Here is a 16324-nt window from a genome sequence, read left to right on the forward strand (position 1 = left end):
AAATGTCCTTGAGATTCCAGAATTCCAGCAGGATTCTGGCATTACCATTAAATTGTGTGTGTGTGTGTGTGTGTGTGTGTGTGTGTGTGTGTGTGTGTGTAGAGTTGGGAGAAAGGGTGGAGGGGCCAGAGAAGTAGAGGCATATTGCTGGGGCAGAAGGAGACTTTTTGGAAGGGGAAACTTGGGACACAGATATACCCAAAGAAGTGCAGAGTGTGAGGAAGCGTGTGAGAGAGAGAACGTGGGTCTGAGCAAGCGATGTCATTCACTGTGTATCCCCTTCACACTATCAAAAACTATATATATATATATATATATATATATATATATATATATATATACACAAAGAAAAATTATGACTGGTTACTGCTTTGGGACTAGGCCATATATGGCCTAGCAGGGTTAGCTTTAGCAGGGTTACAAAAATCTGCCATAAATACACAGGGAAAGATTGAGGAACTATGATACTTGGAAAGTGAAAAGGTAAGTTGCCCAGGACAAAAATGGAGTTTTCCCTTGTCCATAGTAGTAACAATTCAAAATATTTAATAACTGTTTAGAGCAGTCATTAACCAATCAGCACAGATGTCAGATATAATACTGAAGCAGTCCTGAGGCCAACTGCTATCCACGTGTTAACCCCTTTTGATGCCAGAAACATGAGGAGGTCTCATGGGTCCTAGGAAATGGGCCAGAGAGGTAAAGTTGGGCACTTGTGGAACATAAATATTTAACAACTGGTATGGCTGTCCCAGTGTGTACTTATCATTACAATTCCACTATTATGGAAACAAGCAGTTGGTTCAAAAGACCCACTTAATAGGGCAAGCAGATTGCTTCAGGCTCAAAGGAATTTAAATTTTCTGGGGAGAATTCTTTCCTATGACAAGGGTAAGCCTAAATGTAGACATTCATTCAGTCAGTCAGTCAGTCTGTCAAAATACATTTAAAAGCACTACTATTCATGCCAGGTGCTGTGTTTGGCTGTGTCATGGGCTGGGGGTGGAGGTGGGGGAGGAAGTTAAAGGATGAATCAGAGCCCAGAGATTATATGAATGACTAATACTTTAGACTCCTTACTTAGCTTTTATTACCCCATTTCTGCCACTACACGTTAGCCCTACCATGCTGGGTTTTTTTTATAATGCTGAATAATGAATTCTAGAATGTGGCCTTTAAAATGCAAGTCCTGGGGCGCCTGGGTGGCGCAGTCGGTTAAGCGTCCGACTTCAGCCAGGTCACCATCTCGCGGTCCGTGAGTTCGAGCCCCGCGTCAGGCTCTGGGCTGATGGCTCGGAGCCTGGAGCCTGTTTCCGATTCTGTGTCTCCCTCTCTCTCTGCCCCTCCCCCGTTCATGCTCTGTCTCTCTCTGTCCCAAAAATAAATAAACGTTGAAAAAATAAATAAATAAAAAAAAATAAATAAAATGCAAGTCCTCATAATTGAGAAAAAAGAAGTCCATAAAAGAGATGATATATCCCCTTTCCTCAGCAGATACTGAGAGATATCTTCTTGTGGTATAAAACTAGTCCAAAACCCTGATTTGTTAAGGCATTAACACTGAAAACATTCATAAGAATAGCAATTTCATCTTCCTGTGCAAAATCAAGACCTCTGTGCCTATGCATTTTTAACATATTCTCTGCAAGTAGAATTTAAACAATGGGGTCTTTAAAAACTCCTAAGACTGTAGGGCGCCTGAGTGGCTCAGTCGGTTGAGCGTCCGACTTTGGCTCAGGTCATGATCTCACAGTTTGTGGGTTCAAGCCCCGCACTGGGCTCTGTGCTGACAGCTTAGAGCCTGCAGCCTTCTTCGGATTCTGTGTTTCCCTCTCTCTCTGCCCCTCCCCTACTTGTGCTCTGTCTCTCTCTGTCTTTCAAAAATTAAAAAAAAAAAAAAACAAAAAAAACCCTCCTAAGACTGTAAATTATTTCTAGGGCCTACAAAAAATCACTTATTACTCTGATTATCTTCTTGATTATTTGTAACCCTGGAAATGCTGATAGAATTGTCATCTCTGAATACACAATTGGATAAATTCTGAATGGAACAAATATTAAATGCTAAACAGTATTCATATTTGTAGAAGAGTGCTCTATCACATAATCAAAGGACCACTGGCACTTTCCTCCTACATGATGAGAAAAAGGACTATGGCCCTGTTGGATTTCTTATTTTAACAACAACAACAACAAAATATGAGAGTCTTACCCTATTTACCTGGACACATGGTAAAGTGTGTCAGTTGACTTAAGTATCTGAGAGTATAAGGCCGAGGCCCTGGGGTTTCTGCCCCAAAATAAGACCTTCAAAGAGGTGAGAATCACCTCCTTTGGGACTCAGAAGGAAGACTGCCTGCCTCTGTGAACTGCTTCCAAAACCAACATGGAATTAGACAACAGGAAGAGCTGTTTTGCTAAGAAAGAAGGTCTGTAGGGCTATCATAAACAGTATGAAAAGCACGTACCTGTATAGGGTTCATGGTTATTTTATTATTATTTTAGGCCCAAAGATATTTTTCTTTCTTTCTTTTTTTTTTAATTTTTTTTTTACATTTGTTTATTTTTGAGAGACAGAGCACAAGTGGGGGAGCGGCAAAGAGAGAATGAAACACAGAATCCGAAGCAGGCTCCAGGCTCCAAGCTGTCAGCACAGAGCACGACACAGGGCTTGAACCCACAAATAGTGAGATCACGACCTGAGCCAAAGTCGGACGCTTAATCAACTGAGCCAGCCAGGCGCCCCAGATCTTTTTCTTTTTTAAAAAATTGAGATATTATTCGTATAGTACCATAAAACTTTCTTTTAAGTTTTATTTATTTATTTTGAGAAAGAGAGCGTGCGCGCGCACACGAGCAGGGGAGGGGCAGAAAAAGAGAATCCCAAGCAGGCTCTGCACCATCAGCGCAGAGCCTGAAGCCAGGCTTGATCTTCTGAACTGTGAGATCATGACCCGAGCCAAAGTCAAGAGTCAGATGCCCAACCACTGAGCCATCCAGGCACCCCTAAAACTCACCCTTTTAATGCATACAAGTCCATGTTTTCTCCCCAGAACACTTTCATAACCCTCAAAAAGAAACCCCATACCTATTATCAATCACTCTCCATTTCTCCCTCTTTCCAGACCCTGGAAACCACTAATCTACCTTTCTCTCCATATTTACCTATTCTGGACATTTCATATAGGTAGAATTGTACAATATGTGGCTTTTTGTGTCTGCTTCTTTCACTCTGCGTAATTATTTCAAAGTTCATACATATTAAAGCATGTATTGGTACTTCCTTTCTATGGCTGAGTAATATTCCATTGTATGGATATACCACATTTTTTTATCCCCTCATCAGCTTATTGACACATGGGTTGCTTCCACTTTTGGGGTGTTATGCTGCTATGAACATTTATGTGTAACTTTTTATATAAAACATGTTTTCAAATCTCTTATGTACATACGTAGAAGTAGAATTTCTGGGTCATATGGTAACTTTATGTTTAACTTTTTGAGGACCTACCAGACAGTTTCCATTCCCACAAGCAATGTATGAGGGTTCCAATTCCCTCACATCCTCATCAACACTTATTATGGCCCACCTTTTTAATTAGTGCCACTCTAGTGGGTATATCACTGCAGTTTTGATTTGCATTTCCCTAACAATATATGACGTTGCACATGTCTTCATGTGCTTAATAACCATTTATCTGTCTAATGCCTGTTCTAATCCTTTGCCCATTTTTTTAAAGCTTATTTATTTTTGAGAGAGAGAGACAGAGCTCACACAGGGGAGGGGCAGAGAGAGAGGAAGACACAGAATCCAAAGCAGGCTCCAGGTTCTGAGCTGTCAGCACAGAGCCTGACACAGGGCTCGAACTCACCAACCATAAAATCATGACCTGAGCCACCTGAGTTGAAGTCGGATGCTTAACCAACTGAGTCACCCAGGCACCCCTACTTTGCCCATTTTTTAATTGGGTTATTTGTCTTTTTATAAAGGTTGAGTTGTAAGAGTTGTTTATTTTTTTAATTTTTTAAAAAATGTTTTATTTATTTTTGAGAGAGAGAGAGAAAGAGCAAGTGGGGGAGGGGCAGAGAAAGAAGAGGACAGAGGATCCAAAGCAGGCTCCCTGCTGACAGCAGCAAACCCCATGCGGAGCTGGAACTCAAGAACTGTGAGATCACAACCTGAGCCAGTCAGATGCTCAACCAACGGAGCCACCCAGGTACTCCAAGAGTTGTTTATATATTCTGAATATTAGACTCTCATCAGATACATGATTTGTAGATATTTTTTTCCCATTCTGCGGGTTGTCTTTTCACCTTTTTGATAGTGTCCTTTGAAGCACAAAAGTTCTTAATTTTGGTGATGTCTACTTTATTTATTTTCTTTAGGTGTTTGTGCTTTTGGTGTGGTATCTAAGAGACCATCGCCTAATGTAAGGTCATAAAAAATTACATCTATATTTTCTCCTAAGAGTTTTATAATTTTGGAACTTATATTTAGTTCCCTGACCAATTTTGAGTTAATTTTTGTGGACAAGGTGAGGTAAGCATCCAATTTCCTTCTTTTTCACATGGATATCCAGTTGTCACACGGTCCAAAGGGCTTAAGGAGTTTTCATTCCCATGAAGAGAAAACCTCCTTAATCATTTGGGGTATTTAATTTTTTTTACTGTCAGCACTCAGGCTACAGAAGGAGTTCAGGGATACGCTTCTGGGAACATCCATAGAAGTCCATAGAATTTCAGTGAATTTCCTCTTTGCACAGACAAGGTCCTAGTGGCAGCAGGGTGAATGCCAGCATACTGTTTGTAAACTGAGAGACAGCTCATAGCCTGTCAAAGTCACCCTTACTCAGGAAGTAGAAGCTCTCCTCGGAGAAGGATCCAATATGCAAAAGATCCTGGGACACCTGCCTGCACGTGCTCTGAAGATGTGCCCTAAGTTTCCATCCAGGTGTAAAAAGCACACACAGGAACAGGAAGGGTGTGCTAGGTTGTGCGTGCTTGTCAAGGTCATCAGAGACATTTCCAGGGAAAAGTTCTAGGATGTTTTCAGGTTTTCACAGTTTCAAACCAGATCTTTTAATTATTCAGAGTAATGTGGAAAGTATATTTTGAACTCTTTTTTGGATATCCAGCTCCTTCCAAAGAGAATTTAATAGTGCTCCCTGACACATGGAAGAATTAATTTGCCTTAGCCGCTAGACCCTGAGACTCCCCTAACTCAACTATGTATTCCTTAAGTTTGCACTTTTTTGGTTTGTTTTGCCTACATGTAGTGGTAGGTGGTCAATAATGCTGGCTAAATGAGCAAATCAACCACCTAGCAAAGCGTTTTTGTAAATTTTGGGCCACAAATAAAAGAGGTCAGCTCTTCTCAAGCTCCATGCAGCAAGAATACATGTAATGCTAAGATGCATTGACCTTCTGATCCCCAGTTTGCTGCCCAATGGTGTTCTGGTCTTCTGGTGAAATGATGGGTTTGGTCCATTTACGCTTCTGGAAGTAGAAAAGAGCTGAAACCCTTCCTATAAGCCCCAGGAAGACACCTCCCTTTACTGCATGACCTGAAAGAATCTACCAGCCTCCATTCTTAGCAGGCTCTGACATGATTTTATGAATAGTTAATAGGTGCTTCTCCTTAAACCCAGTTCAGAGCACCTTCCATGTCTTCTTTCTCAAATTACTCCCCAAATAAAAAGATACATCCCTGAGAAAGTGAAGCAATAGTTTGCCCCAAAGTTATTAGTTATTAGTTTGCCCCAAAACCTCACAATAGGCTCAGGAAAGCTTATGCCTCAAAAGACAATTGCCACCCCTCCTTCATTCACTGCAGCCATATCCATCATATCTTGCTCTGTCCCAAACAGATCATAGGGGTGCTGCACTTGAGAGGAGGTTCACACACCTGTCTCACATGGTGGAATGAGTTTCCCTTTACAGGGCTGCTTCTCACAGGTCTTAATTACAATCCTTTTACACTCATGGACCAGTCTCAAGAGGTTTTCCTCTTTACATACTGCCTATCTAGAAGATTTAAGATGATCAACTGCTGCCAAGTCACCAGAAAAGGGGGAAGAAGAGGACTTCACTTTTAATTCTGCTCCTGGCTCTCTCCAAGGCCACTGGCCACTCACCTGCAGCTTGTCCCGCTGCCCTGTGTGGGACATGAGGAGGTCTTCAGTGGACAGCAGGCCCCTGGGCAGCTCTGTTGTGGCTAGGCAGGCCCCAAACATCTGGAGCATCTGGGCAGTAGTCTTCAATGTCACGGCAAAGTTTTCAATGGCCTGGAAGGTCAGACATAACAATGAGGACAGCTTAACATTCACCAATATGCTCTCTGAATAGAAGGACAGTACAACTAGCTGCCATTTCCTGAGTACCTGCAACGGGCCATGCATTGTACTTGGTGCTATACATTTGTCTATCATCTCAACAATCCAGAATGGAAGGTATTTTATCTCCATTTTATAGAAGAGGGAACTGAAGCTCCAACAGGTCAAGTGAATTGCCCAAGATAGTATTGCTTGAGCAGTAAGGAAGGAAAGAAGGCAGGATTCAACTAAAGTCACTAAGTTTGGGAAGCAAGTTTGACCCCAAGGGAGAAGATGGATGTAGTGATTAGGTAAGTCGCTAGTGACCTTTCAGAGAGTTACTTTTATCACATGTGATAAGGCGTTGGGGACCTCTGCCTGTCACTTCTTTATAAAAATTGACCTTCCACTAAGGACACTACTCTGCCATTAAATGAATACCTACTAACTTATGAGTAACTTCACACCTCATATCCCAGGTGAGATATCTGCATTTTACTCAGTACAGTTTAGCAGTAAACATGTAGCCTAACCTAGAAAAAGTGATACTGATCATCAGCAGATTTAGTTGAAAGTAAGTGGCTTTTAAGAATCCCACAAATCATTCTACTCAGCCAGATGGGTTCTACTATGCCCACTTCCCCCTGCTCCTGAGACAACTTTGCCCTTGAAGGGCAAGCGCAATTCATCTCTGTTACCCCAGCAAATGGTACTATGCCTGTCACATAATAGGTGGCCCATAAACAGCTGCTAGATGGATAACTGATAGTAGCAAAGAGGTCTAACCTAATTTTCACTTGGGAAAAAATTACCTCTGATCTTATATCATCAGAGAACATTTCTGAAAACCCAGATGCTCATCATAAAGAATGTGCCAGACATGAGGTGGCCCTTTTCTGCACCAGAGGCCAGAGCTGAGGCTGGAGCTATAAGGCTTCTGGAGCATAGCACACCCCCGCCTACTGTCTGAAACTGAAGTCTTTGTCCTTTAACCATTTTTTTTAGGTAAGCTCTACACCCAGTGTGGGGGTTGAACTCATGACCCTGAGATCTAAAGTCGCATGTTCTACCAGAGCCAACCAGGCACCCACCATCAACTGTATAACCTTGAATAAGTCACTTCTTTACTTTGAAGGTCCGTTTCCTTATCTGTAATGAGTTTCCCCTATTGTTGTTGGTGGAATCTCCCCTATTAGCACAAGTATTTATACAGTTGCAATCTTGAACATCATAGTTCTTTTGGCCTGGAAATTCAGACAACCACTAACTTTTACGAAAATCTTTCAAGCACATCAAAGTATTATTACTTTTACATAACCTAATATCTGTGTAAGATACTCTCTCAACGTCATTCACCAATAGCCTATAATGAATAACATATAAAAATCCAATTTATCAGAGGACTTATAAGAAAATATGATATTAAATATTTTTTTATTTTTTATTTTTTTTCAATATATGAAATTTATTGTCAAATTGGTTTCCATACAACACCCAGTGCTCATCCCAAAAGGTGCCCTCCTCAATACCCATCACCCACCCTAAATATTTTGCTTTATATGCACTACCTCTTGTAATGCATCTCAAATAGGTTACTATTATCACCACAATCTATAGACTAGGAAACTAAGGTGAATTCAGGTTAAGTAACTTCCCCAAAGTCATATAAAAAATTAGTGGCAGAACTGGAATTGAACCCAGAGCCAGCCATCTTAAGCGCTATATGCTATACCACCTCTTAGCAATAAAAACTAGATTTCACAAAACTAGATTTAAAATTAAACCAACAAAAAAATCTTGGCTTTTGGAGTTTCAGACTTGAATTAGAGTTCAGATTCTGATCTCTAACTGTGTGATCTTAAGTAAGCCAGGTATTACTCTGAGTCCTAGTGTCCTCATCCGAAAAACGGGAATAATGGTTGCTCTGTTTTTGCAGGGGTTTTTTGAGGATCAAAGGAATAGCAAATGTGAAAGGACTTGGGCACAGTACAGTACCTTGCAAATGTAATAATAATAACAGTAACAACCCTGAGAGTCAGGTGCCAGGCCTGCAGATGAAATAGAGGAAAATACAGGAAATAGAGGAAATCCAGGCGTTTCCTATGGAGAGTCTGTTAACAAATTAACTTGATTCCAGGTATCTGATTAGCAAACAATCACCTTGGAAATGGTACAAAGGACCTGACACTGATGGGGTGATGAAAAAGAGCTTAGCCTTAGTCTTGGCTCTACCACTACTCAACTGTATAACCTTGGATAAGTCACTTCTTTACTTTGAAGGTCAGTTTCCTTACCTATAAAATAAGGTAATTGAAATAAATGATCTTTAAGGTTCTTTTCAGTTCTAATGAGTCTCAATGATCCGACAGCCAGAAAGTACACTGTTCCCCCAAAAAAGATCTGTATTTTTTAAAGTTCACCATAATATATTTAACACATGCACACACACTAACCAAGGATACAAACTGGGCTTGGGGTGGGAAACTGTGTGCACATGTCTGCTCATGCTATGTCTTTAAATAATCTATGTTCATGGTTCAGTCTTCTTTACCTCTCTAAGTTCATAGAGAAGTAGTCTAGTCTTTGACATCAAGGGGCATTTGTGTTTTTTCTTTATTTGCTGCAAACTTTTGTTATATCAGAAAAGATCTGAGGCAACTTGGAAAAAACATGAAGAACATAATAAAACAAAGAATTGGTAGAGAAATCAGAGGAAAAGGGAGAGCTAGCTAGGCAGTAAGGCTGGGTGGGACACTAACTTCTTTTGATTACTAAAGTAATGTAATAAAGTCCTAGGAAGTGAAGAAATGAAGCCTAGAAGCACTCCAGTTCCACTTTTCATATGGTTTAATGAAATTGCAACATAGGATGACCCTGATCACACTTATTTGTGTGTGATATTCTACATAAGCTTCCCTCCGTATCTTTTATATTTAGACCTATTTAGAATAATATGTTTGTGAAGAATGTCACCATTCCTTTTTTTAATTCCTGAGATTCTCTAGGAGCCACAGTTACTGTGGTAAAACTCATGAGAAATTTAAAGGGTTCCTGCCCAGGTTCTTTAGGTTTTGGGAAGGGCCATGTCTTCCTTAGAATTACATGGCATACAAAGAAGTGAGGGAAGGATCAGAATCCGTAGCTTTGAAATAAATGCGTTGCTAGAAATGCAATAAATGTTGCATATATAATGTGTTGCTAGAAATCTATTTTTGTTTAGTTCTTAAAATTTCCTTTAAAAAATCACAAAGCTTTACACTCTAAAGGAGAGTGAATTCTCCTTCCAAATTAAATGTAGTTCAGGTGTTCATTGGTTAAATATTGGGCAACATGTTTCCAAAGTGACCAGATACACAGAGAGGTGGGCTGACACTGCCAGTTGTCACTGGGGTGGTGAAGGAAGCTTCTGACTTGGCTCAGAAAACCCAGTCTTTTCAAGGGGCTAGGGCTAGAAGAGTGGGGAAAGGGGAATTTATACAGAAACACTTATTATTTGAGTTTCAATCCCACTTTGTTCTTGACTTGACTGACCCTTCTAGTTTAGCATGATAACCCTTGCTATGAGTGAGTAGAGTGACAAGTAAAATACCACGTCAGGTGCTTTCACACACATTACATCACTTGGTCTCATGTTAAACTTTCAGGCAGTCTGAGGTTTCTCATCATTGGCACTATTGACATTTGGGCTGGACAATTCTTTGTTGGAGGCTGTCTCATGCATTATAAGAGGTTTCACGGCATACCTGGCTCCTACCCACTAGATGCCAGTAATACACTTCCTCCCAAGTTATGACTAGAAAAAAAGTCTCAGATCGCCCTCAGCTGAAAACCACTGTTAGTTCCATTTTAACAGGGGAGAAAACAAGCTGAAAGAGGTTTAATAACTGACCCAAAGTCAGACAGTAAATAATTGTGACAATAGTCAAATACAGCTCCTTCTGACTTGGTGGATTTTGATCTGTCTATACATTAGAATCATCTGGGGAGTTGTGTGGAACACTGTCTGAGACCCATCCCTGACCAAGCAAATTAACTTCTCCGCTTTAGCATGGTGCTCGTATTTTGCATTCTCCCCAGGTGCATTCTAAATCAAGTTCCCCCAATCCCCCATGCCAGATGATGAAGTGAGGTGAAGGTAGTCAGCAGGACAAGCCCAGCCTTTTCCCTTCCGCCCCATTTCTCCCCTACCTGTGGCTTAGAAAAACCAACCTTCTGTATCTTAGATAGTCATGGGCAATGACTGCCCAACTTTAACTGCCCTGCCTACTGGAAAATAAGGAAAAACAATAAAAAGGGCACATAAGTTGGTACTTACAGTTCGATGATTTATCCACTGACTATGGCGATATTCCAAAGTTCCCCCTAAGTCTTCTGTCAGTTGGCTTTTGTCAATGTAGCCATGAAGGTCAGAGACAGAGTTTAACATAATGATCTATAGGGGAAAAATTAATATATTCCTCACAGATAATTAAACAGTAGCTCATCTAGATTCTGTTGTTATTTAAACAGTACTTGAACTTTGCCTGACCAGGAATTTAACACACAAAGAGTTAATACAAATAGCAGAGAAACATGTTTTTAAATATAATTTACTCTCAAGTTAGCTAACATACAGTATATACAGTGTGCTCCTGGCTTTGGGAGTAGATTCTCGTGATTCACCACTTACATACAACACCCAGGGCTCATCCCAATGAGTGCCCTTCTCAATGCCCATCACCCATTTTCCCTTCCCCACCGCCTCCCCCCATCAACCCTCAGTTTGTTCTCTATAGTTAAGAGTCTCTTATTAATTGCCTCCTCTCTGTAACTATTTTTTTCCGTTCCCTTCCCTCATGGTCTTCTTTTAAGTTTCTCAAATGCTACATTTGAGTGAAAACATATGGTATCTGTCTTTCTCTGACTGCCTTATTTCACTTAGCATAATACTCTCCAGTTCCATCCACATTGTTGCAAATGGCAAGATTTCATTCTTTTTGATTGCTGAGTAATACTCCATTGTATTTATAAACCATGTCTTCTTTATCCATTCGTCAGTTGATGGACATTTGGGCTTTTTCCATACTTTGGCTATTGTTGATTGGGGGGCTATAAACATTAGGTTACATGTGCCCCCATGAATTAGCACTCCTGCATCCTTTGTATAAATTCCTAGTAGCAGCAGAGAAACATTTTATAGCCCCTTTATATTTAATCCCCTTTAGGTGAGGAATACCAAAGGGTTGTACAATCTGTGACAAAATGGTGACTTGGTTCAGGGGACTCAGTTTTAAGCTACTTAGAAGTTGGGTCTTACTCTAGGTGAAGTTTTGTCGAAAGTTCCCAAGCTAAAGCCTACTCTTCAGCCACAAAATCAAGTGCCATATTGAGACCTAAAATTCTGCAATGAGAAGCCCAATAAGGGGTAGGCTGGTGAATATCAAAATAAAATTAGAATACAGGACCTATTGAGAAGTATGCATTAAAAAGATTTACTACACTGATGCCTCCTGTGAAGAATGTTAATGTGCCCCCAATGTATCCAGTATGGTGGAGATTTGGATGTAATAGGGAGTGGGTTTTTATAAATTAACAATGTGGCTGATGAACAAACCCATGCTGATGAACAAATGCCCACACACCTAGAGGAAGCTGACTCATTCCAAGTTGTCCTTTTTTACTCCACTACAGTGGCTCTGACCAGAACATCATCCTGGCTCTCTGTTTCAGGGACCCCCTGCTCACTCCTAAAGAGAAACAAGGACTCCTCACTCCTATTTCTAAAATATGTCCCCCTTTAAGCTTTTAACTTAATGACCTTCTATTTCTTCACTCCTTGTTTAATATTTTGAAAACTTGGTCAGAGGACATAAGAATATAGGCTTCCAGGGGCACCTGGCTGGCTCCGTTGATGGAGCATGTGACTCTTGATCTCTGGATTGTGAGTTTGAGCCCCATGTTGGGTGTAGAGATTACTTAAAAATAAAATCTTTTTAAAAAGGATATAGTGTTTCTTCTATTATTATATAGTATTAGTCAAATGCTAAATCCACTTCAGAACTAAAAAAAAATATGTTAGGGCCCAAAGCCTATAGGTGAAAATAAAAGTGATTTACTCATTCAACAAATATGTATTGAACTTCTCATAACTGCCAGGCTCTGAAGGAGAACACAGCACAACAGGCCCTGCCTCAAGGCACTCATGTTTAGTAGGATTTGGTTACTACATATCACTGTTACCCTGCCTTTCTCCTTTTCTTCTGAAAATGAGTTTGGGAATTTTACCTATTTATTTATTTATTTATTTATTTATTTATTTATTTATTTATTTTTATGTTTTTTTAAAGCAAGCTCTACGCCCAATGTGTGGCCCAAACCCACAACCCCAATATCAAGAGTTGCATGCTCCACCAACAGAGCCAGCCAAGCACCCAGGAGCTTGGGAATTTTAAAAATTACATTTATAAAATGAGAAAAAGTTGGGGGGGGGGTAACCTAAATCCATCTATGCCTTTCCCTCCTAAAACTTGTAAACCACTTTTAGGAGTTGCAAAAATATGTTTCTAAAATTAGAAATTATAGGACACAAAACAAGAAATTGCCAATATATTTTGCTTCTTGAGACAACTGCTATGGTAATACTTGGATTTTTTTTTTAATACCAATATGGAACGTTGTATTAGGCAGAAATAACTTTGCCACATAGCCTGGAGTTTTAACAGATCCTGTTAGGCTGCACATTTTCTGTTCCACATAACTGAACAGGAGAGGGAGGCATGTGTTCCATGCTTGCTAGGACTCTGCCATGTCACCTTTAGCTACAGAGGACGAAGAGAAATTTTAAACTGACAGCTAAAAGTGAAAATTAGAAATGAAAGAAAGATATTAGAGGATTCAGTACTGCTAAATATTGATCTGCAAATTGAAAGCAATCCCAATCAAAATTATAGCAGACTTGCTGTAGAAATTGACAAGCTAATTCTAAAATCTATACAGAAGTGCAAAATACCATTTTGACAAGTGATAAAACCATTTTGAAAATGAATAAAGTTTCAAGACTTACAAACTGCAGTAATAAAGAATGTGTTAAGGGCAAAGGGCAGCCAAATAGATCAGTGGGATAGACTAGAGAATTCTGAACTAGACTCACACAAATATGGTCAAGTGATTTTTTAACTCTTTATTTTGAAGTAATTACAGTAGTTATAGTAATTATGAGATAATTAAATAATTATGGGTTCACAGGAATTTGCAAAGACAGTACAGAGAGGTCTCATGTACCTTTCACTCAGTCTCTCCCCTCTATGGCTGCATCTTACATAATTATAGTACAAAACCATATTGATATTGGTGTAATATGTATGTTTAGCTCTATATCATTGTCTCACATCTGTAGATTTGCATAACCACCAGCACAATCAAGATACATAACCATTTTATCATTACAAAAGTCTCCCTTGTGCTATCCTTTAAAGTCACACCCCACCCCCAATCATCTCTGAACTTTGGGAAACACTAACCTGACTTTTGACAGAGGTGCAAAGTCAATTCCATGGAGAAATAATTCCATTTTCAACAAATAGTGCTAAGACAACTAGATGTCCATATACAAAAAAAAAAAAAAAAGGAAACTTAGTTCGCATCTCATACAAAAAATTAACTCAAAAAGCATCAGAGATCTAAATGTAAAACATAAAACTTGGAGAAGAAAACATAAGAGAAAAATCAGGAGAAAATTTTTGGGTTAGGTAAAGAGTCCTGAGATACAACACCAAAAACATAACATATAAAAGAAAAATTGATAAACTGGACTTCGTCCAAATTAAAAGCATTTGCTCTGCAAAAGACACTGTCAGGAGAATGAAAAAGACAACCCACAAACTAGGAGAAAATATTTGCAAATCACGTATCTGACAATGCATTCTTATCTACAAAATATAAAGAACTCTTGAAACTCAACAATAAAAAAATACAATTAAAAATGGGCAAGAGAATTACTATTCACCATAGTATTGTAAGTCCTAGCCTCAGCAGTCAGACAACACTAAGGAATAAAATGCATCCAAATCGACAAGGAGGAGGTCAAACTTTCACTCTCTGCAGATGACATGATACTCTATATGGAAAACCCAAAAGATTCCACCAAAAAACTGCTAGAACTGATCCATGAATTCAGCAAAGTTGCAGGATATAAAATCAATGCACAGAAATCAGTTGCATTTCTATACACCAATAACGAAGCAATAGAAAGAGAAATCAAGAAACTGATCCCATTTACAATTGTCCCAAAAACCATAAAATACCTAGGAATAAACCTAACCAAAGAGGTGAAAAATCCAGACACTGAAAACTGTAGAAAGCTTATGAAAGAAATCAAAGAAGAAACAAAAAAATGGGAAAATACTCCATGCTCATGGATTGGAAGAACAAATATTGTTAAAATGTTAAAATTGTTTAAAATCGATACTATCCAAAGCAATCTACATATTCAATGCAATCCCTATCAAAATAACACCAGCATTCTTCACCGAGCTAGAACAAACAGTCCTGAAATTTGTACAGAACCACAAAAGACCCTGAATAGTCAAAGCAATCCTGAAAAAGAAAAACAAAGCTGGAAGTATCACAATCCTGGACTTCAAGATGTATTACAAAGCTGTAATCATCAAGACAGTATGGTACTGGCACAAAAACAGACACTCGGATCAACGGAACAGAATAGAGAACCCAGAAATGGACCCACAAACGTATGGCCAACTAGTCTTTGACAAAGCAGGAAAGAATAGCCAATGGAATAAAGACAGCCTCTTCAGCAAGTGGTGCTGGGAAAACTGGACAGCAACATGCAGAAAAATGAACCTGGACCACTTTCTTACACCAGACACAAAAATAAACTCAAAATGGATGAAAGACCTCAATGTAAGACAGGAAGCCATCAAAATCCTCGAGGAGAAAGCAGGCAAAAAACCTCTTTGACCTCAGCCATCGCAACTTCTTACTCAACACGTCTCCAGAGGCAAGGGAAACAAAAGCAAACATGAACTATTGGAACCTCATCAAAATAAAAAGCTTCTGCACAGTGAAGGGAACAATCAGCAAAACTAAAAGGCAACCAACGGAATGGAAGAAGATATTTGCAGATGACATATCAGATAAAGGGTTAGTATCCAAAATCTATGAAGATATTATCAAACTCAACACCCAAAAAGCAAATAATCCAGTGAAGAATTGGGCAAAAGACATGAATAGACACTTTTCCAAAGAAGACATCCAGATGGCCAACAGACACATGAAATGATGCTCAACGTCACTCATTATCAGGGAAATACAAATCAAAACCCCAATGAGATACCACTTAACACTTGTCAAAATGGCTAACATTAACAACTCAGGCAACAACAGATGTTAGCAAGGATGCAGAGAGAGAAGATCTCTCTTGCACTGCTGGTGGGAATGCAAACTGGTGCAGCCACTTTGGAAAACAGTATGGAGGTTCCTTAAAAAATTAAAACTAGTACTACCCTATGACCCAGCAATTGCACTACTAGGTATTTACCCAAGGGATACAGGTGTACTATTTTGAAGGGACACATGCACCCCAATGTTTATAGCACTGCTATTGACAATCTCCAAAGTATGGAAAGAGCCCAAATGTCCATGAACAGATTAATGGATAAGGAAGATGTGGTATATGTATGTGTGTGTGTATACATATATATATATACCCACACACAATGGAGTATTACTTGCAATCATAAAGAATGAAATCTTGCCACTTGCAACAACTTGGGTGGAACTAGAGGGTATTATGCTAAGTAAAATTAGTCAGTCAGAGAAAGACAAATATCACATTACTTCACAAATCCTGGAAAGAAAAGTTTTTAAAAAATGGGCAAGAGGACTTCTGACAAAATGGTGGAGTAGGAAGATTCTGAGCTCACCTCATCCCACAGACACACCTAGGTAATAACATCAGTGTACCTGACACAGAAAACCCAAAGACTGTCAGAATAGACTTTCCACAGTTAATAGAG

The 16324-nt window shown here is 39.4% G+C and overlaps 1 protein-coding gene across 4 annotated transcripts in view; it reads right to left on the minus strand.

The window, feature by feature from the left end:
- Nucleotides 1-16324, minus strand: part of MCF2L2 (MCF.2 cell line derived transforming sequence-like 2) — a 267461-nt gene that overhangs the window by 143805 nt on the left and 107332 nt on the right. For all 4 annotated transcript variants that reach the window (XM_086674819.1, XM_086674820.1, XM_086674818.1 and 1 more), the window contains 2 exons: nucleotides 10627-10743; nucleotides 6135-6284 (listed from right to left, as the gene is read on the minus strand). In XM_086674819.1, coding sequence (XP_086530945.1) covers nucleotides 6135-6284; nucleotides 10627-10743 — 267 coding nt within the window. The remainder of the gene's footprint in view (nucleotides 1-6134; nucleotides 6285-10626; nucleotides 10744-16324) is intronic.

The sequence above is a fragment of the Puma concolor genome, chromosome C2 (assembly GCF_028749965.1).
Source record: "Puma concolor isolate L17-30 chromosome C2, mPumCon1.1.hap2, whole genome shotgun sequence".
Taxonomy (NCBI): Eukaryota; Metazoa; Chordata; class Mammalia; order Carnivora; family Felidae; genus Puma; species Puma concolor.